This window comes from Alexandromys fortis, unplaced genomic scaffold (genome assembly GCF_014885135.2).
Source record: "Alexandromys fortis isolate MF-2015 unplaced genomic scaffold, M_Fortis_MF-2015_v1.1 scaffold_31, whole genome shotgun sequence".
Lineage (NCBI taxonomy): Eukaryota > Metazoa > Chordata > Mammalia > Rodentia > Cricetidae > Alexandromys > Alexandromys fortis.
The window spans coordinates 2,903,561-2,927,626 of record NW_026067974.1 but is presented as its reverse complement, the minus strand read 5'-3'; the positions used below and the strand labels follow the sequence as shown (position 1 = coordinate 2,927,626).

General features: G+C 39.9%; 1 protein-coding gene across 4 annotated transcripts in view; it reads left to right on the top strand.

The window, feature by feature from the left end:
- Window positions 1–24,066, top strand: part of Stxbp4 (syntaxin binding protein 4) — a 147,097-nt gene that overhangs the window by 73,606 nt on the left and 49,425 nt on the right. For 3 of the 4 annotated variants that reach the window (XM_050156651.1, XM_050156648.1, XM_050156650.1), the window contains 4 exons: window positions 4,880–5,056; window positions 14,142–14,258; window positions 15,253–15,302; window positions 17,353–17,486. In XM_050156651.1, the coding sequence (XP_050012608.1) occupies window positions 4,880–5,056; window positions 14,142–14,258; window positions 15,253–15,302; window positions 17,353–17,486 (478 nt within the window). Of the gene's footprint in view, window positions 1–1,154; window positions 1,241–4,879; window positions 5,057–14,141; window positions 14,259–15,252; window positions 15,303–17,352; window positions 17,487–24,066 lie in introns of those variants that run through there. The other variant, XM_050156652.1, reaches the window with a different exon arrangement.

Below are 24,066 nucleotides of genomic sequence, written 5' to 3'. Positions count from 1 at the left end.
ATGGAGTAAAGTGGTACGGTCTTTAGACCTAGAGAACCCATGAAGACAGGAAGAAAGGTGGGGGCATAGAGATAGATGATATGTTTTCTGTGAGCTGGTCTTGGTCTTACATGCCTCTTGTCTGAGCCTTTGGGAGACTGAAGCAGGAGGATCCACTCAAATGTGAGACTAGCCTATACTACGTTGAGTTTCAAGTCCAGTTTGGGTTACACAGCCAAAGGGTGTCTCCAAAAGTGTTTTGTGAAGTGAGAGTCTTCCTGTAAATTCATTAACATTATTGGGTGTGTTGTTCATTCATTTATGAATATATCTGCAAAGCACTTTGAGATCATCCTTTCAGACAGCTAAAAAATAAGTCAGGTACACAAATTAAGTAGACTGGCCATAACTTGCTTTTAAACATTTCTTGTTCACCAAACAGCCATCTTCCTGCAGCAAGCCTTAATCTTTTTGAAAACTGTAAATAGGATCAAAGACTAAGACAGGCTTTCCAGTGAGCGAATGTCGGAAGCTGATAAGAGAAGCATTCTCAGGGCTTGGGTAGCATAACTTACTAAAAACATATCTCTGTGCAATCTGCTGTTTTCTCCTGTCAGCCACTGACATTTGAAAGATTTACTGATTGGCTTATAAATTACAGAGCTTGTAAGGGTTGTGGACTTCTGAGCTAATTACACGTTTGCAACTGCAGTTAATACTCCTACTTCAGGGAACTGTTAGCACTCATACCTACAGAGGGGATAATTTCCCGTAATTTTTTATTATTAAAAAAGACATGTAAAAATTACATTTCCAGACAGCTAGTATTATCAATTAAGTACCTGAAGAAAGTCCTTACTTAATAAATTACCTGGTCAGGTTGTGTAACAGCATAGATGATATGTACATCCCCCCCCCCAAAAAAAAAAATAGTAAAAAGAAACAAAGGAAGAACTACAGCAAGGATGGTAATAGTTTCTTTAACCTTCTTGTAAGAGCTATTATGGTCTTGTAGCTGTTAAAGCTCACTCCATAGATGAACATGCTGGGTCTTACAGAATCATATAGACGGAAAATGAGAGAAAAGTGAATCTCAGATCTAAGATACTGACCTAACGAGGACCGTCCAAAGGTACGCTTTTGTACTAAGCAGGTTTTTGTTTGTTTTGTTGTAGATCATGTTACTCTGTGGGTGAAATGCTGCATCTCTGAAAACATACAGCACAGCGGCCTTTAGCTAAGGCCAGAGTATCTGTGGCCTACAAAGATTATCTTCAGCATGCATTATATTTTCAAAGAAGAATTTGGCCTTGTCTTTCCTAAAGATTCACAGCAAAATTGTGGGGAGGCAAACCTTTATTTAACAAAGAGGCACTGTGGCCTGAAGGCATCTCCTCATCGTTGCCCTTAGGAAAATTCTGATTGTACTTCATCTTCAGGATTTTCCTCCACTTCATCTTTCGGGATTTTCCTCCACTGAGTTCAGTCATACTACTTAGTATTTAAAAGCATGTTCTGGCTGGTTTTCCTGACCTGCTATTACGTCTTTGTTTTTCTTTTAAGATTTCCCTCTGTAATCTGAATTCTGCCTCTTACAAAGTATATCAGTAAGTGACTACTGTCTTTGTCCTAATTGGGATTTCATGTTGATGGTGAGGCCCTGAGAAAATTCTAGCTCAACTGTTACTGACATAGGAGGCTTTGCAGTTATTTATTAGAAGACAGCCTGGGAGGAAAAGAGAACATGGATTTTTGTGATCCTCTCGCTAAATCCGGCCCACTGCTGTTATCTTTTCTTTACTGCTCTCTCTAAAAGGCTTCGTTCAGTGCTCTAATCTTTCAAGCAGCCATTCAGTGGGAACTGGGCTAGAACCTTGCTAAGGGGTCACATTCACCTGCCTGACAGGTAGGCATTTACAAAAGAAATGGTATGAATTTATTCAGCATCAAAACCTCTGCATCACTTACCACCCAGCCGTATTTCACACCGTATTACCGTCATTGCACCGCAATAGCTGCACAAATCCCATCCAGATTCTTCATTTAATTAACCAGCATTCTTTGAACAAAAATAAAAGTGCTGTTTTTATGGAGGAATAAAAGCTGCACGACGTGAGTGTGAAGAGGACAGAGCATCAAATTAGTGATTCTTCACTGCAGCTGGGGTGATTTTACCGCCCTTCCTCCTCACTTCAGAAGCTTCTTTCTTTTTTTTTCTTTTCTTTTCTTTTTTTGATTGAATAGAAAATGGGGATCAGTGCGGTGTCCTCAAATGTATTTGAAAGTCTGTTGTTAAAACCACATCCTAAGCTAGTGCAGGGCTGATGCTGGTGGTAACTGGTACCTAAAAGTTATTTTTTATAACGTTTTCTGTAGTTGACCAGTTAGTATATGAACTAGTAACCAAGAGCATAAACTCTGTTAACTAAACTGCATGAGTTCAAATCCCAGCCTTGACACTAAACTTTCTGTGCTTTGGTGCCCTGTCTTTAAAATGTGGATGATTCTAGACATATCCTATAGTGCAGTGTGCAGTTAGCTGACTCGATGCACACAGCCTCTAGAACAGGACTGGTATGTTAAACTGGTGCCTCCAGCGTGCACAGCAGCAATAGGGTGGGAAGCTGACCCAGGTCTATCACTAGTAACTTTCTTGGTTACCTGGGCTTGGACTGACAGGTGCCGTACAATAGGTAGATCCCCCTCTCTCCTCCATACTCTCACTTCTAAAGGCACTCTGACGGTATAAGACAAGTGTTTTCAGATATAAGGGAATCAAATTCTTTGAGTGACAGGTATAGAAGACAGCTGATTTCTCATACTGCTCCACTTTGCACCCAGCTGCCAGGTTTACCTTTTAAAATTAATCTGATTTATTCATTTGTTTATATAGCTCTTCTAACAACAAACCATCTAAAACCCTATCTTCCAATAGGATCCCTCTACCTCAGTCAGAACCCACCTGGCATGGTTTCTCATGTGCCACGTTCCTTCTTGCTCATTCGTTCATGCTGGTTTTAGTTTGTTTGTTATTATTTTATTTTCTCTACCACTCCTTCCTCCATTTATCTACATCACACCTTATGCTCCAGGCTGAGCCAGAAGGGTGTAGGTATCATTTACCCTTTTGTATTGGATTTACATCATATCCCACAGCTGTCTGTATGAAGTAGATGCTAACTTCCTATTGTTGATGACCTAGCCTGTTCTACCCCCAAACTGTACTGGAACTCTAACTGCCTCAGCTCCCATCTCTTCTACAACCCTGGCCAACCGCAGTTAGTTTTACTTGTTCCCTTCCTCCTCTTTCTGCTCCCACCTGTGTCCTCACATACCTTTTTTTCTTAACTAAGTAGAGTAATGCACCCCCTTAAAACTTAAGCCATTTCCTATCACTTCTCTAGTCAAGGCCTTCCTGTCACTTCCTGCCTCACTCTGAGGGAAGCTGAGCTCCTTCAAATGGCCTGTGAATGCTCTTCAGGCCATCCTGTCTCCACACTCACCCGTGTCACCTCTCTGCCCTGGTATCCTCCCTACGTCCCTGTTGTTCCTGTACTGCTCACTGCTTCTGCCTCTCTGACTGCCTCTATGTTCTCCAAAGATAGAAAGCCCAATCCGATCCCAGGCCTTTGCACTTGTGCTGCTTTTGCCCAGAAAGCGTCTCCTCAGGGAATCACGGCTCCGTCCCTTCTGTGGTGTCTTCTAACTGAGATCCGAACTCATGCCCAACCTACTGTCTGTCTTTCGAAACTGGAATGTTGTTTTTGAAGGGCGAGAGTTTTCCGTGTATACTGTTCATGGGTATTGCAGAGATTGGCATATAATAAACACTTATTGACTGCTGAGTGAAAACAGACCCTTGCGGATACCCCACACCCACGCTTCTCTCAGTACTTCATGCTCCAGCAAAAGCAAATGCTCCATAACAGCTTCAAGAACGTCAAAATAGCCATAGTTTAATATTAGCCATGGCAATTGGAGCAGAAAGTTCCATTACAGAGAAGAGAGGTTCCTGCATTCTTTAAAGAAGAGTTTTACACTATAATAGCTGCCATGTTAAATTTTACGGGTGTCCTAGGGGACTGTGACCTAGCAACAAGGCACATTTTGAGAGAGCGAATGGCTTTTGCCACCCTAACCTTCCAAAGTGAAAAGTATAGCTAGTGTTTGGAGCATTTTTTGTTTATTTGTTTTGTTTTATTCTGTCATCCAAAGACAATACAGTGATGAAAAGAGATCATTAGTATTGAAGCCAAGCAGACCCGGGCTCAAAATTTGTCTTACTATATGCCCTTGTTCAGCTTGCTCATGAATAAATGGTGTTTAACCCATTGTCTCTTGAATATTGGATCCAACAAGATAAACAACTACAAATTATGCTACTGTCAAAACAAGAAGTAATAGTCTGATATCCAGGAAGAAAGCTTTGCCTTGGTCTTGTTCCACCACGAAGCCCCAAGGCACTGTAAGCCCTTCCCCGCATCCGATGAAGTTGAAGTAGCCTCCTGAGAGCACAAGCCCCTCCACCCATTCCTTTTTCGGTAGCTTACTCCTTTTGTCTTTTGGATCAGTTCCTATTCATCTATTTTGGATTTTCAATTTTCTTTACATTCCTTCATTTTTCCAAAAGCAATGCTAGGTGTGTGATGCTAAAGATTCATACAGAATCTTTATACAGGAAAAAAAAATTACACAAAATAATTCCAAGAAACCAACAGAAGACAGGGCAGCTAGTTCACATAGTGAAATAACATGTTGACTAGTTTTGGGGTGAAAGATAAAGAGCATAGACGTGTTAAGCTTTGGAGTCATAACTGCCAAAATGAGAAAAATACTTTGTGTAGACCTCAGAAGTATGTTTCGCATTTTCTTCACTCCACACTAACTTTTAACTCCTTAGGAAGCCAAAGCTGTCGCTGAGGAAACACGAGCTCTGCGAAGCCGGATCCATCTTGCTGAGGCTGCACAGAGGCAGGCGCACGGGATGGAAATGGACTACGAGGAAGTGATCCATCTGCTGGAGGCTGAGATCGCCGAGCTAAAGGCTCAGCTTGCTGATTATTCCGAGCAAAATAAAGTAAGCAAACAGCCCTCTCTAGTTACCATGGTTTCCTTGCCACTGTCATGTAGCCTGTTTTCATTTTCTTTTCATCTGCACGTCTAAACTAGGTCAGTGTTTGTCTTCTATTATTCAATGATAGGATGTTGTGTCGTGAAGAGGGTGGCGTGGAAGTTGTGAGCCTGCCTTTATCCAGAAAGCCTGGAGATGGAAACGCACGGGCCCCGAATTAATTGGGTCACTGGTCAACATTGTTCCATTCAGCCATTCAGGCCTGGAACTATTTAACATTTAATTGATGGCACTGGTTTTCTCTTTCTGTTTTGGAGCTTGCTAATTTGTTTTGTGGTGATGGAAGGAGGGGATTGAAGGGATGAGTTTTGCTCTTTGATTAGAGAACTTGGGGCCGTTTAACAGTCCACACGTTAATGAAGTTTTGCACGAGGCCCACGATGACTAATGAGAAGAAACCAAGTTTGAATTTGTTTTGTTTTGTTTCTTTCAATGGAAGGAGTACTCAATTGGGCTCCTCAAGAACAGCTCTTAAATTGCAGTACAAGATCCTAGGTACCTTGCAGGAAACAAGCTGAACATCTCTATGTGGAAATTGTCTACAGTGTACCATCTTTAGTTATGACTAACCTTCAAAAACATAGTAGGCATGTGTGTGTGTGCACGTGTGTGTTATGTCACTGAAAGTATAAACTGGAATGATTTGAAGCAGGTATTTTATAGCTTTGTAGAAATTCTTCAATTATAAGTAATGGATATTTATATCTTTAGCCCATTCAGCCGTCAAGAGAATACAAGGCAAATTTGAGCTGTTTATGAATATTTATGCATATAAGGCTTACGTTCTTTAACATACAAAATGAAAGTGAAAGTAGTTTGAATAAAAAACATTTTAACAGACAATAGGAGGTTTTCTTTGCTGGGCTCTGAAGGGCCCTCTCCATTTGCTGCGTATCTGGCCATCTAAAGCAGCTCTCAGAGGCTGAGGACCCACCCCACATTGTGCAGACCTTGAGGAGCACATAGCACTTGAGAAAGCAGCAGCTCTTAGGAATGTCAGTTACAGACATTTGCTTATCTGTGTACATTTTTAAACAACTGTGGCTATGCCGTGTAACCTTAACCTTATTGTGCAACTATTGTAGAAATTGCCAAAATATTAGAAATATTTTAAATAAAATAACTAGTTACTTTTAGAGCAAAAGTTGCCAGTGTTTGGTAGTTTAAATTTTTTGCTGTTTTTTTTTTTTTTATGGCATTGGAGATTGAAGTAGGATCTTATATATGTTAGGGTGGTGCTCTATTGTTGAACTACTCATTAGCCCTGTATTTTTAAGTAATTATACTTTTAAGAGCTTTGCATAAAACTATTCCAGTGTTTTTTGCTTTGTTTGTTTTCTTAGTTTATAAATGTAGCATGTGTGAGAGGGGGTGTTTGGAGGTAGGAGGCCATGTGCAGTGTGCACATGGAGGTCATAGGACAATGTTGTGGAGTCAGTTCTGTCCACCAGCTTTTTCGTAGGTCCCCAGGCTGGGGCAGCAGGCACCGTTCCCCACTGAGCGACCCCTCCAACTCCCTGTGTGCTGCTCTGTTGTATAAAGCTTCGGTTATTGCATGATCTCCTCTCCAGTGAGAAATATTTTGGTCCTAAGTTGCCTGGCAATATAATTAATTCATGTTCTTCCTTTTTGTAGCTTTATATGGGATGTCATAAGATCCCTTTTAATAAGAGCCTCTCTAAAAATCAGTGGGGTTTTTTTTTGAAAGAAGAGATATTAGACATAAGCATCTCAACATTCAGTATTTTCCAATTTCTATACCAGAAGGGAAGAAGTGACTTTTCCAACTGTGTGTAAGATTGCTTAAGGATCAGTTGACCTAGGTGCTACAGAACAAAGATTGAGATAATTAATTATCTGCTTTTACTTATTTTGGGGGGGGGCACAGATTGACTAGCGTGTGATTGCATGTTTGTGTGCACTTGCCTGTTGAAGGCAGAAGTCATCGTCAGGTATCTTTCCTAGAGAGCTACCCATCCTTTTGAGATTAGGGGAAAGGAGTGTTTATAGAGATTCGCACTGGGACCTGCAGCACCAGAGATCCTGCTCTCGTCACCTCTCCAGAGACGGATAACACATATGTACCACTCTGCCTGGCTTTTACATGAGTGCAGGAGGTGGAATTTGGGTCATAGAGTACACAGCAACTGAGCTATCTCTAGAGCACCTAAATATTTATTTTTTTAGACTTAGATTCTTTCTGTAATAATGCTTTTATTTATTACTCTAATTTTCCCTTAAATTATCAATATATTTTCTAATTTATATTTGGACTTTTGAAAAATGCATCTGAAACATGAAATAAAACATTATTGAAGCTGGAGAGATAACTCCATACTTAAGAGTACTTTCTGCTCTTGCAGAAGACCCAAGACCTGTTCCTATCATCTGGATTGAGTAGCTCACAACATATAACTCCAGCTACAGGAGTTCTAATGCCCTTCTGACCTCCAAGGGCAACCACACCCACACATACACTATACATGCATACATAATGCAAAAATAAAAACGAAGATTTTTTTTAAAAAGTAAAATAAAGCATTACTGATACCTGTGAAGGACCACAATACCCCTCTCCAGATTACACCCACCCACTTCCCTTGCCCTCAGAGTTCACTACTTTCTTGGATTTAGTGTCTACCATTTTCTTGATGGTTTTAATACTTGCATATCTACTCCCTATTTGTTTAGTTTTGCCTGTTTACCAGGTTAATTTGTGGTTAGTTGGTGTATTTCTCTTTAGTCTTCATTTCATTAATTACCACCATGTAGTTACCCATTCTGTATTTGATGGGAAGTCTTATTATTTCTGTATCATTCTACTGTGAACCATACTCCTGAGAACATTCTGATGCATAAAACTTTCTCTGCACGTGTAATTGTTACATATGAGAAGTAGTATTGCCAGGTTGAATGATAATTGCATGTTCAGCTCTATAAGTAAGTGCCTAATTGTGACTGAAAGTATTTTTAACTAATTTGTATTCCCATGAAGAATGGATTAGAATTGCCATTCACCCCTTACTGGTCCTTAACTTTCTATTATTTTGGATTTTTATTCATCTGGTTGGTATAATCATTGCTATGCCAATCTATTTTAATATGGATTCCCCTAGTTACTAATGACTAACATAGTGGTGTTCTGGAGCCCATAGGCACTGGCTCATGAGAACCCGTCTCTTCTCACTGCCCTGTTCACTCATGGAGATGGGAAGCTTGAATCAATCTTGATGGACTCACTCATATCCCCAAATGATGTAAACCTGCAATTTGCCTTTCCGTTCTTGAGAGTAGTTGCTTATATATTTATGCATTCGGTAGTCACTTATTTTTCTGAGTGAAATCTGCTTTTGTATCTTTTTGCTGTTTTCCCATTGGGTTATTTGTCTTTTGCTTAGAGACATGTAGTGATACTCCTGATTACTAATCCTTCATTAGTTTATATATTATAAAACTACTCTCTCAGACTTGTGGCCTGTCTTTTCTAGTCTATAATTAAATAGAAAGGAGCTCTTAATTTTCATGAAAACTTACTGTCTTACTTCTATATTACTGTGCTAAGACACCATGACCAAGGCCACTTTATAGAAAAAAAAGTTTATTTGAGGCTTACAATATCAGAGTTTTTGAGTCCGTGACCATCATAGTAGACGTCATGGCAGCAGACAGGCAGGAATGGCACTGGAGCAGTAGCTTAAAGCTTGCATGTTGATCCTCAAGTATCAGAGAGAAAGCTAACTTGGAATATCCTAAACGTTTGAAGCCTAATGCCTGCCCTCACTGACATACCTCTGCAACAAGGCTATAATGTACCTCCTAATCCTTCCCAAACAGTTCACCAACTGAGGACTAACCATTCAAATATGTGAGCTTGTGGGGCCATTCTTATTCAGACCACCACACTTATAATTGTTCCCCTCTGGTGTCTTTTTAAAGGTCTTTCAATCTCCAAAGATACAAAGACATTTATTCGTATTTGCTTCTAGAAGTTGTAAAGTTTTGATACTTCTATAGCTGGTTTTGTAGCACTACACAAGATGGAGAACATTCTTATTTTTCCATTGTTCCACATGAATAACACTGCCTGATCCTTCACTTACAAATCTCATTTGATAACTCACCTGGATGTCATTTCTACCCGATTCTAAGGTTCCATATGGGTGTGGCTCTCTATTCTCTTTCACTGGTCTACATTTTACTTCTGAAGATAACAGTTTGTTGCTTACTATGTCTTTTATGATAGTCTGATCATGCTGTCTACCTATTTTTATCCAAAAGTGTGCTGGCTACATGGCCCTCTTACCACATATTCTGTATACTGCTTCTACATACTACCATAAAATGATTGCAGATTTTACTGTAAGATCATTAAATATCTAGATTAACTTAGGAAGAATTTTTCGCCCTTATTTATAAATGCCACTGAGGCACAGAAAGGTTTTTATCTGTGACTAGAATCTAGTTTCTAGGATGACAACCCAGAAGAATTTGCTGTTGTTTCTTTCATGGATTAATGTGCATTTGGTTCTTACAAATGGTCAAAGTGAACTTGATAAGATATCTGCCATACCAGGTACTTTCCCATGTTTTTACCAAGGTCAAGGACATCAGGGATTCAGTTCCTCTCTGTTCATAGTAATGTCTTTGTGTTCATGTTTTTTATTTATTTTTTTTAATTTCATTTTACATTCCATCCACAGTTCTCCCACCGCTTCTCCTGCCTCCCTTAAGTCTCCCTAACCCACCCCATCCACTCCTCTCAATGGGTAAGGGCTTCCAAGGGTGGGGGAGTCAGCAAAGTCTGGCACATTAAGTTGGGACAGGACCAAGCCTCTTCCCCCTGCATTAAGGTTGAACTTGGCATCCCACCATAGGGCATGGGGCTCAATAAGCTAGCTCATGCACCAGGGATGGATCCTGATCCTACTACCAGGTGCCTCACAGAGAGTCCAAGTTTCACCACTGTCTCCCACATATGGAGGGAGGGATTAGTTTGGTGCCATGGAGACTCCACAGCTCTGGGTCTAGAATTCATGAATTTCCACGAGCTTGATTCAGCTGTCTCTGTAGATTTTTCTATCATGATCTTGACCTCCCTTGCTCTTTCCCGGAGCTTGGCCTTGTGCTTGGTTGTGGATCTCTGCATCTGGTTCCATCAGTTGCTGGATGAAGGCTCTATGATGATAGTTGGGGTGTTCACAAGTCTGATTATAGGGGAAGGCCAGTTCGGGCACCCTCTCCACTCTTGCTAGGAGTCTTAGATAGGCAAACAAAAAACCCAGAATAGCTAAAACAATTCTTCATAACGTTATTTTTAGTTTCATTTTATTGTGCTTCAGCTGCATTGGAATGTTCTGGTCTTGCTGTCATAGGACAGCTGGGTTCTGGTAGTGACAAATTGCCTTTTCTGTTATTATGTTCTCACATTGGTCTTTAATCTTCTGCATTTGAGGTGATTATAGGTGTAGGTGTTGATCCCTCTGTTTGTCTTTGTTGGATGGGTGTTTTGTTCCTTGGTTTCCGTTTCTTCTCTGGTCTTCTGGCCTAAATGGCCAAGGGTTCTGGTGACTGGTGAGTCTTCAGATTCCATAGGGTATCTCCACTGGAGTTTTGGAGGCCTTGGGTCTCTTGATATGGTCTGGCATCTGGTACAGCTGAATTTTCTTGGGTCTCTGGATCTGGCCTGCCCTCCAGTAAAACCTGAGTCTTCTGGGGTACCTCCAATCAGCTTGGCTTCTGGTAGTGCTTCTGGGACTGTTCTTCTGGCTGGTGTGTACATGGGCCTATGGGATCTGTTCTTCCAACTGGTGTGGATTATGTCTGGGCCTGTGGAATCTGTTGGAGTTCTGGGGAAAAGCTGCTTGTTGACTAGTGAGGCAGTTGTAGCTGGTGTGGTCCGCGCTGCAGTGGCAGAAGTCCACTGGGATTTGGGGTGGGGAGCCCAGTAGCAGCAAGGCCAGGTAGGAGCTGGGATAGTGTTGGCCTTGGGAAGGTTCACCAGGGACAGAATCCAGGGAGGGGTACAGTTCCACTGGAAGATGGGCCTCTCACCCATTCTGACTTGTGTGGTCTGGGACTCAGTAGTCACCAATATTTTTATGATAACAAATATGTCTTTAGAATTAGTAGCTGGACTCGGATGAGGTAGTTCCAATTTTGTTTGCAACATCCAGAGCATTGTTATCATGAGCCAGATGGATATCCTCTCTCTATGTCAGGTTTGATCAGTATAGCAGCCTGTCTGATCTGATGAATTCTGGATGTGACTTCACAGCGAACACATGTAATCTTCTGTCTTCTTCATGGCTGTCTCAGCAGTCTGGCCAATGATGCTGGCATAGTGGTTAAGCCTGTTTCTCCTGGGTGTTCTATTGTGAGAGTATTTAGGCCTCCTCTGCAGCCACAGAGGCTTGGACCTTGACTGAAGGTTGGAATGAGGATCTGCTTCTTCATATGGTAGACATCTTCCAGCACACCCATGCTTTGACTGCAGCGCAGGAAGCAACTTCCTTCGTTTTTTTTTTTTTTTTCTCACTATTTTGGCAAAAATACTGTTATAAACCACTATGTACTTGCTAAGAATCAAAACTGAGTCCTTTACAAGAGCAGCCAGTACTCTGAACTGCTAAGCCATCTCTCAAGCCCTTGGGTGAAATTAATGATAGTTACCTCCCCCATCTATATATTACAAGCACTATTGAACATAAACCTAATCATCTCTCCCTCCTTAATTTCTGTGTCTGGTAGAAGTTTAGTTCTGTTTTGACTTTTTCACTTTTGCTGTGTGTAATGTGGTCCAAGACCTCTTATTCATACTTCCTGCTGAAATAGTGGCTTCAGATTCATTTAGTGAAGTTCTGTTGATAAACTCTCCATTTTGTTTCTCTGAAAAACATTTTGTTTCAACTTTTAAAATATATTTAGATGCATTTAAAGTATTGTGTTCCATATAACTTTGTCGTTGTTTTTACTTCATGCTATTGTGTCAACTATCAGTCAATTTGTAATTAGTTTCCTTCTGTATGATTTTTAAGACCTCTTTGGCTTTGCTATCAGTGTCTAACTCTCTATGAATCATTTGTTGATCTGATCTATTATAATTTGTGCTGTTTGGGATTCATCTAACTTCCTAATCGGAGGTTTATTGTCTTGCCGTTCCGGGAAATCCTAAATGCTCATCCTGATTGCTCTCTCTCTCTCTCTCTCTCTCTCTCTCTCTCTCTCTCTCTCTCTCTCTCTCTCTCTCTCTCTCCTTCTCTCTCCTTACCTCCCTCTCTCCCCACTTTCTCTTCCTCCTTCCCTCCCTCCTTCCTCCCCCTCTCTCTCCAGGATCTCACAATGTATTCCTGCCTACCCTAGAACTCATACATGGCCCCGTCTCTGCCTTCTAAGTGTGGGATTAAGCATGGGCACCACAATCTACAATGCCTGGCTCTTTAAAAACACTTATTTATTAATTCATTTTAAGTGCATGAGCATTTTGCTTGCACGTATGTGTACCATGTATGCGCCTGGTGCCTGCTAAGGTCAGCAAAGTGTTTCAGATCTCTAGCACTGGAGTTACAGATGTTTGTGAGCTGCCCTGTATGTTCTGGGTACTGGACCCAGGTCCTCTTTAAGAACAGAAAGTTACAAGCCATTTCTCCAACCCCGTGCTGTTTCCCTTTGATTCTTTCTGGTAATCTACGTGCAATTTAAGAGACTCCCCTCTGTTCATATTTCAGTTTTTAACTTTTCTGTTAAGTCCTCAGAATTTTTTCGACTTTTGTTTTCTAGTTTCTCCATTTTTTTAGGTATATGAAATTATTTGCTGTGTTCTAACTTAATGACTGTATTTTTAAAATGACTTATGTCACATTGGGTCTATTTTGTGTTTCTTTCTTGTTATACTTTTTATTTTGTGTATTTATTTATTTATTTTGGTTTTTCAAGATAGATTCTCTGTGCAACCCTTACTGCCTGGCTATCCTGGAACTCACTCTATAGACTGGGCTGGCCTCAAACTCAGAGATACACTTCATTTGCCTCTTGAGAGCTAGGATTAAAGACATGAGCTAACACCTTCTGGCCTATTATATTTTCAATTCTCTTTCTTAAATATACTACAAACATAATTATGTTTATGTACCTGACTAATAAATATATACATACTCTTTTAGATCTGATGATTAATTGTTTGATTGTCAATTCATAAAAAAACATTTCTTCATGTTTAGTGATTTTTTTATTGTACATTTGTGTTCTTTTGACACATATTATGGAAATTCTATGAAATCTCAATTTAGAAAATAGCTTCAAGTTTTGTTTCTCTTGCCTAAGACCAATTTAGGTGATAATTTCGGGTTATGGATTTTCATGTCACCTAAGTCATACAAGTTCAGCCCCCAAATCTCCTTTTGTTTCTCTAGCAACCATTGTTTGAACTCTACTGGGGTAGGGATTTACACTTGGAAATTATTCAGGACAGACTTTTTACTGACCAGAGCCAAATTCAGAGAGCCTGATTATGAAAACTGTATCATTCATTTACCCATTGCAGTTCTGCGTGTCACGTGTCTGTTGAAATCCGCAGTGTGGACCTCCACGATCAGGATGTGTGTGCCTCAGAGCAAATGATGCTTCAGCTTTCCCCTGCTTTCTTCATAGAATGCTTTTATTTTTCTGTTACTAGTTCAACCATACATTGGAGTGTGTGTGTGTGTGTGTCTATATGTGTTTGTGTGTGCATATATTCAGCACTTTTGGCTATGCTTTCCATGAGAGGCTTTCTGTTGCCCTGTGTTAAAACAAGTTCTTAAAAAAAATAAGCTGAATGTAAGTCATGTAAAAATCAATGAAAGTCATATATACAGTATGTCATAGAACTTAAAGTATGTGTGTAGAAATTAACCTTTAAATATTTAATCAGTTATATTCCACCTCTCATCTAAATTAGAACCAATTTTAGAAAGAGAGACAGTAAGTAAAATGGTAGATCAGACACTACTGTTGAAGAAATATGGACAGTGTTTCTTTTACCGCCTTTGTCCAGGAAAGTGTCCAGGACTTGAGAAAGAGGGTCACAGTTCTTGACTGCCAATTGCGAAAATCTGAAATGTCTCGGAAAACCTTTAAGGCATCTACTGAAAGGCTCCTTCATTTTGTAGAGGTAAGTTTTCTCTAAACCACTTGTGCATCTGTGGATTTGGATAGACCCAGGGATCCTGAAAACAATCCCCTGTACATATTGAGGTATATTACTATATTACATTGTTTGGTTAAAAAATCTTGTCAGACCTGAAGGCACAAGGTTGTAATCTAGCTTCTTGGGATCCTGAGGCTGGAATAGAGCAAATCCAAGACCATCTTAGGCAACTAAATGAGACCCTGTCTCAAAATAAAAAGTTAAGAGGAGGGGTGGAAATATACTTCTATGGTAGAATACTGACCTAGCATTTGATGTCCTAAACTCAGTCCCCAGTGCTGAGAGAAGAAAAGAGAGAGGTAGGGAAGGAGGGAGGAGGAATAAGTACTGTCACAGAAAAATGTCATGGTGTTTGGTGAGTACAGAAATATCTCTGTTTCAAAACAGCGATTCTAACTTGCAGTCAGATTTAGAGGAAAAAATAGCTAATATTACATGGATTGTTAGTAATAAATATGCATGTAATAAAACATACTGTGCTTTAATACTCTCCTAAAAACCCGATACCGTGTAGACATAGTTGGGTAACTGTTCACGCTATCATGAAGTGCTAGAGTGTTGGCTTTTCTTACCAGTTAGGAGTGCTTGCTGCTCTTGGGAAGCCCCCGAATTCAGTTCCCAGCATCCGTGTCAGGTGACTCACAACCACCTTAACTCCAATTCCACGGAAACCAACACCCTCTTCTGGCCTCTGTAGAAGTGTACACACACACACACACACTCTAGAGAGGACACAGAGAGATAAATTAAATACAAATACTTTAAATAAATAAATATTTTATAATTATTTCCAAGTAGAATTTCATGTTAATATAATTGACTCACCCACCATAATAGGATCATCTGTATACTCAATGAAGGAGGAAATTGTAAATACTGAATAATCAAGCAAAGTTTCTGGTTTTGTTTCTAAGCTCTCAAACTTACAAATCTCCTTTACCATCTTCCTTGTCACTAGGCTGTGCAGGAAGTGCTTCTAGATAGTTCTGGTCCTTTCTCGAATCTAAGGTAAGAGTGCCCTGCTGCATGGGGACACTGATTTCTTTGTGGATGATTGTGGTGAAAATACTCTCGGGTAGTTTCAGGATGCAGTGCGATTCCCACTGAACGCTTTTTAACTTTTTGGAAGGAAGTGCAGGAACATACTGTTTAGGCTCCATCTCTTTAAAAGAAACTGCTGGAAGCATTTAGACAGCCATTGTAACGTCGTACTCTGAGATTGCGGATTCACACATCCTGTCTGTGTGTGGGTAAGCTGCTGGTGGCAGACGCACCGCCGAAGACGTCTCAGCCTGGCAGATGCGTTACGTCAAATAGAATTTTGCAAAACATATTTCCACAATCAACTTCTTTCATTTTCATCATCCGGTAGATATAAATAAAAGAAGCATGTTTGTAGACTACACCTTGATTTGGTATTATCCACATGCTGCTGTCGCAGGATTTCTCATAGCCGCTACAACACACACGTAAGGCTTGTCTGTCCTAGGCTTTGGTACATGGTGAAGAGCGTCAACTGAAGAAAGAGGCCTACCGGCCTGTGCTGAAAGTGCTTGTTTCCTCATGACTGCCATAGTTCATACTGCATCCATCTCCACCAGTACCACCTACAGAACACAAGCTACTGTCATTGAGGAAACAACAGCTCAATGGGGGAAATAGGAGCCACACACAGGCTTCTGCCTGTAATACCAGTACTGGGGAGGCCGAGACAAGAGAATTTGTGTTGAATTCAAGACCAGCTAGCATGGTTACAGTGAGACCTTCTCTTTAAACACAAAAAGAGGGGAAAATAATGTCTGAAGTTGCTGGCTTTTGCATTCATTTTATATTTCATTTCTTATTGTGAAAGAATCAGGCATTTTTGTTGTTAATCGTACTGCTTACAATATGATTCTGTGAATTCTGTGACTACTGTTTTTGTAAGGATTTGAAAACGCTCAGTAGCCATACCTTTGTTTTACATGTTAGCTGTGCCCCACCCCTCAGTCTCATTTCGACCTTTACTAATTCAGATTTTAATATTAAATTCCAAGTTTAAAAATAATTAGTTAAAAGCGAAAAGCCAGTTCTTACCGTAAAGCACTTCTTAGAAGAAAAAAAGGCCACTTTAAAAGCTGCAGTATTGGTGCTGTGCCTTGTAAGCTAAACACTATCACAATCCTGGGCTCCCGTATTAATATACCACATCTTCTTTGTTGCCTTGGCCACTTAACACAGAGTAAAGCCTATGAGTTTGAATTGGGGATTTCTTAAGTTCATCCTTGTGACTTAATGCCTTCATGTTTAAAAAGATGGGTTGTTTTTTTTTTCAAACTAGAGTTGTCTGTCTTCTTTTTTGAGGAAAACACTGCGTTCTAAATTATGTCATAATGCATGTATTTCAGATGACACTTTAGTTAAACTCTGGAACACAAAACACAAAGTAACAAATATGGAAAAGAGATTTACAAGGGCGAAGGGGGGCTGTCAGAGTGGGAGGGAAATAGGATCGTGGAGCATAGCCAGAATGCGCTGCATATTGATATATAAGTATGATATTATCAAAAACAAAATTTATTAATAAAAAATAAAATAAGATGTCATAGTAAAATATATAAAGTCCATAGGCTGTTCTGTAATTAGGAAAAACAAATGGGAGGATTTAATAGATAATTTCTTAAGTAAATATACATATATTGAATTTATAATTAATATTATTATCAGGAATAAAAACATCTGTTTATTAAACTAAGGTTTATATGTGTAGTCTGATATTGTGCAAAATGGAACAAAAAGATCCAACAAATCATTTAAGACGCAGGCTTGCCTTCATTTACTTCCGCCTTATGTATAAAGTCAAACGACTTCTTACAATATGCCTATTAATACATAATAAACACGTGAAAGCAGAGATACTAGTCTCTGATTCAGAGCTTGTATGGCTCTATGGATATAACGTTGCCAGAATTAGAAATATTTTTGTACAAACACAGTGGCGATGAATTCAGGCTTAGCAGAGATGCGCCGGTGTCACGTGCTGTGCAGTCTGCTCAAGGCCGTTCCGTTGCCCACACAGTAACAGAAGAGTTGTGATGTCTTCGCAGACTTCGCTCCCGCTGCTGGGAAGGAACGGACGCAACGTCCCAACAGCCCTGCTTCTGGAATCCAAGGAGCTCGCTAGAGCTGTTCGTGCCATACTTGATATGGACTGTAAGTTGTCTTTTTTTTTTTTTTTTTGCACTTTTTTGATAATTTGTTAAACAAAGCAGAAGAAAAAAACTCAATTCTGATAGTATAATTGCATGAAATACATTTGTCTACAGTAAAATTGATAGCCACTCATTAAAACATTAACATACTGATTATGGAAAAGGGAAGCCGCTGTGTGGGAACCGTGTGTCAGCACTGGGGATCTTTCCCGTTTCTCAGTAACTCCCCACACCCAGCACAGCGTCCTCGGGGAACACCCAAATGACTGGACACTGCTTCCTTTCCCTCGTCGTGTCCCCAGGCACTCTGCCTCTTCATGAGAGTTTCAGCTTTTCATAACTGTTTTCAACATACCATTTATTTTCCTGCATTGAAAATTATAGGTGATCCTTCTAACTCTAACATTTATAAAAATCAATAATAACATGTCAGTACTATAAAATAGAAAAAATAAGAGGACTGTGATTCATGGCAGAATGTTCTCAATAGCTGAAGTCTTCTCCAACAGCGCTAGGCGATGTCAAACTCTAATGCTGTTGTCTGCACATAGAGTCCCTACAAAAGTGAGAGCCGTGAGGGTAGAGTAACACAGCCACCTTCGGTTCTCAGTTCAAGTAGCACAAGGTCACTGGCATCTGTAACCTGATTGTCTGAAATGGTGAACAACTGGCAAATATTGAACAAAGGAAAATGGAGTGCTTTATTAATTTACTCAGTGCTTCCAATCCCGGAAAAGCAAGGACATATTTAAACTATGCAAATGTTTTGTGTTTATCTAAAAACAAAATCATATTCCAGGATCAGGTAGCTTAAAATTTTTTAGCAATACGAATTTCTTAATGGGCATTTGAACATGATATGAGACAGAATAATTCCTTTATGTTAGACTGGGAGGGGTGGGACATCCTTCCTCGCAATACCACAGCGTGTCCCAGCACTGCTCATAAGTAACTCCTCCTGCTTCCCCATAGATGTTCTTGTGGCACCATGCTTCCGCTGAGACCCTGCTCCTCAGCAGCTCACAGTCACCTAGTAACCGTCCATAGGTGCACAGAGCTGGAATAGAGCAATTTTATACAAAGAGAGAAAATGGTCACCAGGTAAATGAAGATAATATAATATTCATAACACGATTACATTTTTAAATAAAATGAATTATTATACTTAAAGATATCATATCCATTATACAAGAATGATTTGCTATTAAAGAAACAATCTGAAGTGGAATTTTATTTATTCCTGAAAAAAATATTAAATAACCTTTCACAAATTTGAATATTGTGAAGATTTTAAAAAGCACTACTCATATTAGATATCCTAGCGTAAAATTTGCTTTTAATTTAATTTTCTTAAGCTTAGAGGTTCTGTATTATGCCGTAAATATTTACTAATTACAATGCCCATTTAACAAAGATGTTAAGTACTGAAGTCATTCTTTCAACATTACGTATCGGGATGAGAATTTCAAACCTTGATATACATACCACTTCACTTCATCGTCATCCCTGCCGTCTGGAACACACTGCTGCACTCTCCTCCTTTCCAGTGTGAAGAAACGGGCTGGCCCACCGGCCTACTGTCACACCATCAGTTAGCAGTAACGCAGGAATTTGTAAACAGCTGTGACTCATTTCAGAGGGTGGGCTACTCTTGCACTTCAGACTGGAGGTTCTGGTTAGTTGAGGGATCCAGATAGCTGATTATTGCAGTGGTTCTCAACCTCCCTAACGCTGAGACCCTTTAACAAAATTCCTCATGCTGTGCTGACCCCTGACCATAAAATTACTTCATTGTTACTTCATGTAACAATGTTACTGTTATGAATTGTAGTGTAAATATCTGATATGCAGGATATGTGATACCCAACTCTCAAAGGCACTGAGACCCCCAGGTTGAGAACCACTGCTGTAGAGGAGCTGCTCTAACTCCGTATTAGCAAGCAGCGTGCTTGTATTTTAACTCACACTTACTTCACAGCTCTCAATATACAAACACAAAAGGTACAATGAAGAAAGAATGATGAAATGGAACTTTATACAGAGTGTGAGTGTTATCATCGACTATCCTATTCCTCATTCCTCCATTATAAGTCACCCCAAAATTTGATGACCAAACCATTTTAGTATTCTGCCGTTTAGTCCTGTGTAGTAGCTAGGTTCAGCTGGACAGTTCTTAGTAGGGAATTCAGACGTGGTTATAGTCAGTCATTTGATGTTTCTTGTAGGCTGACATCTAAATGCCAACTCCAGTACCTGTTTTCTATACCCTCTCCAGCACGGGGGCCTTGGTAGTTAAATATACATGGTGCACAAAGCTCCCACACAGATGGTCAAATGAGCAAGGGGGAAACTGCCTCCTTCTGGGGCTGAGCCTCGGAAGCTGCATGCTGTTAACCTCTACCATGTTCTCTGCATGTATGCAGATGATTCCAGAGATTGGGTAGGCAGATGTTAGCTTCGTGGTCACCTTGGAAGGATATAATTTTCAACATTAGGGTGTATCAGATATAATTGAATTAGTCATGATGGCTGCCTACCATCGTCCTTGTGTCAGTTAATATGTGGCACTTAGAACAGCGTGTGGTCTTTGTTTCTGTCCCTTCCCTTAGTATTTTCCCTGCTATCTGTGTTGCTCCAGCATTCCTCTGTCCACCCTAGTCCCTTCTTCTAACCTTCTCTAAGCCAGGAACCAAATGCATCAAGGTGGATGGATGGGTGGATGATCGATGGGAGGAAGGAAGGACAGATAGACAGATGAACAGGTGGGTAGGGATGCAAATGAGTAATCAGGGAAAAGGAGATAATGTCCTCCTAATTGTCAAAACATTTAGTTGTGGGTATAATTCTGCCTAGTAAGTAGCATTGCTTGGCTTGAACTAACATTCACAGACCCTTTGGTAACTTTTGACCTAACAGATCCATTATTGAAGATTGGAAGCCATCCCCTAAAATACTGTCTGTTCACTTTATAAGATGAATGTGTGTTTAAATTTTTATGTACTCTAATGCATTTTAAAAATAGAGCTATATGTCATAAAAACATAATAATTCATTATATGGAGGATTTCTCTGTGCGTTTTAGGAAGGACTAACCCCAGTCACTTCTGATAAATATGTGTAGCTCAGAATTCTGTTTATTAAACATTTTTATGATTAGGTGGGAAGAGCAAAGGGAAACACCTGCATGCACATAGCCCAGTGGACGTCGCCGCCATTAATTTTAATTATCTCACTAACATCAACCATTATCTCTGTCAAACATGATTATTCAAGGAAAATATTTGAAATTCAGCAGAACCTCTTTGGAAGAGAACAGAAATCTGACGCATGCACTTTTTATCCTTTGTGAGATTGTACGTGCTTTGATGTTTCAAACCAGGAAACAGTTCTACACTGACTGCTTATTTAAAGTCTAGCTGTTAATGTTGGCATGTTTTGTCAGTGTTTTTCAACTTTATAGGCATAGCTCTTTAGGTTTAATGAGTCTTTCTTTTTCTGTAAGCAGTGATTTTTTTTCATGTATATAATAGGAACAGAAAATTACTAGAGTGAGGTAGCTCTGTCAGCCAGAACCCCCAACCTCATTTCTTTTGCTTTACTCCTCTGTGTATTTCAAGCTACAATGTGAAATAGTCACTTGGGCAATTGCCTCTACTTTCTTTTAATATGAATACACTCCAGGAGGTTATACTAAAGTTTTTCCTCAAAAATATGTAGGATAAGCCCTCTTGTACCTAACAGCTTAAAAACAAGCTCAGAGGACTATAACAAGTCTTTCTCTGTCCCTCCAGCCAGCTCCCAAATAATACCATGGAGACTTCTTATTAATTATGAAAGCTAGGTTCTTAACTAGTTCTTATAACTTAAATTAACCCATTTATATTAATCTATATTCTATCATGTGACGTTACCTATCTTCCATCTTGCACCTCCTGTTTCCTCTCTGTGTCTTTGCTCCTAGCTTCCTCCTCTCCATCCTTTCTCTCTCCCAAAATCCCACCTCTACCTCCTGCCTAGCTATTTACCATCCAGCTTTTCTTACACCAGTCATAGACATACATTTTCACACAGTGTACAAATATCCCACAATGAAAGGTAATCCTGAACCCGTTCTGGATTCCCTATTTTTCTGAACTCTGATGAAATCCCCCTTCTAAAAATGTCAAATAATTGCTTTTTGCATCCATTTTTAGACTATTCCTGAAACCTAAGCTAGGATCTCCATATGTAGATTTCCAGGGAGCATGTATGCTTTTTACACTATAAGCATGGCCATCCATCCTCATCAGAGTTCCTGTGGAGACAGATGTCAAGACATACGTCAGTCCACATGGACTGGAGCTCTGCAGAGTCTCTGAGCTTCCTTAGAGGTGCTCCAGGGAGCACAGTGGCTGTTGATTCTCTCTCTGGACAGATGACTTAGCCCTCAGCTCCACTGTCTCATATCGAAACTAGAGGATGCAGTGGGGTACATGGAAAGTGCTCCATGGAGCTGAAGCTAAAGATGGTCCAAGTCTGGCTAGTGCTACTGCTGAGGTGACTGCTGGGTTACATGGTAATTACATACCTCAAATAATTGAAATTCCCTTTCTGTCCGGCAAGTATTTGGTTGTCCGAAGCTTCATTCAGCGTGGATCCATTAGGAAAGGAGGTAGACGGGAGCTCTTCTGAATATAGAGCTTTTAACAATATTGCTTTTAGTTAAAGTGTGATCACCATGGGGAACTGTGGGGACGTGTTTTCATCAGCACCTTATCTTTGTACTGTCTGTCGGTAACCATGACAACCTTTGGTCTGTTCTACTGTATTTAGTAAAACAGTATGGAGGGAACACAGGCATCTTCAGTGGAACCCTGGAAACGCTCTCCCAATCTCCGTCAGATCTGCATGGCCAATATCACTGTGTAATCACCGTGTGAATCAACTGCTGCTTCGTCTTTGATTGACATATAGATTGATAGAATTATCATGAAGCAAAAGCAAAAGCACCCAGTTCTGACTTAAAATAGCTTTAAAACTTCCTGCCTTTAAGATTCTCAAGGAAATGAAAAAATAGGTTGTAAAAACATCCTTTCAATAGTCAAAAGCCAGAAGTAGAAATATGTAACATACTTACATACTTTTCTCATTCAACCTCTTATAAACAGGTATGAATGCAGAGTTATGTAAAGGCCACTGCATTAAAACAAGAAAATATAGCGGTCAAGACTTAGGAGAGCTTGGAATTAAGATTGTTGTTATGCTAAAAAACCTTCCAGTTCTGCCCGCACATTTAAATTGACATTTACAACTAAGTGTACACTTTAAAAGACTGAAAGAGAGATGTGTCTACACAAGAAACAAGAAGACTATATCATAGCTGGTGTCTTAAGCTTGGTGTTTCACAGAACTGAGATGCAGTTGCAGCTAATTTTTCTACACCCACAAGGACCTAAATGATGCCAGAAAAGGAAGCACAGGGCATGGATCATTTTGTAAGTAATACACTTTCTTCTCTCTCAAATTACTCATATATTAGACATTTCAAAAAAACCACAACAACTTAGGAGCCATCTGGACTTACCACTAATTAAAGTTGAAAGTAAACATTCCCATCAACTACAGGTGGGAATGTAATTTGGCACAACGTTCTTCAGTATACACACACACACACATACACACACACACACACACACACAGAAGATCTTTTTAAAGAACCTTTGAAAAGTTTTTTAATGTTAAAAATGTTTTAAAGTATCACATATTTTAACTCACTAATCTCAACTATTGGTATTTTTACAAAGTGAGTAATAAAAGATATATGTGTAAATATTTTGATTACAGCATTTCTTATTTTAAAAAGTGAATGTCCAAACTGTTAGAACTTGGTTGACTAATTAAGATTTACTCAGCCATCTTCCCAGAAGCACCAACCCTCTGATGATATACCATTGTCTATGCAAGCATCCTCCATCATTTCTGATGATTCATTAATTAGCAATAGTTTAACTCTATTTTTTAACTCACTTGTACTATAAGTATGTGTTTTGTTTGTGTGTCTGTGCCACATGCCCTTGTAGTACCCACTGAGTCCAGAAGAGGGCATTAGAGCACCTGGAACGGGAGTCACAGGTGATTTTGAGTTTCCATGTTGGTGCTGGGAACTGAGCCCAGTCCTCTGCTAGAGCAGTAGAACTGTTAACTGTTGAGTCCAGGATTTTAACTCTTAAAAGTAGGATCTCAACTTGGTGTGTCTTCTCTTAATGCTCTGAGACAATAACTGACACTTTTGTCAAGTCTTAGGGCATCCTTTCCAAGATCAAAAACCAATTCTAAGAAGATAACTCAATTTTTTAGAAGTATGTAACACATTTAGTATAGAAGCAACATGGAAGCTGCTTAAGCCGAGGAGAAAACATCTCTTGAAGTGGGGAGAGACAGTGGTATGAAGTGGGGAAGAGTGGTGTGAAGTGGGGAGAGATGGTGGTGTGACGTGGGGGCAAGGCAGTGGTGTGAAGTGGGGAAGAGGCAGTGGTGTGACATCCGAAACGCCTTCAGGATTCTTCGTTGAGACTCCTCCCTTCTCTGAGGTCCAACGTTCA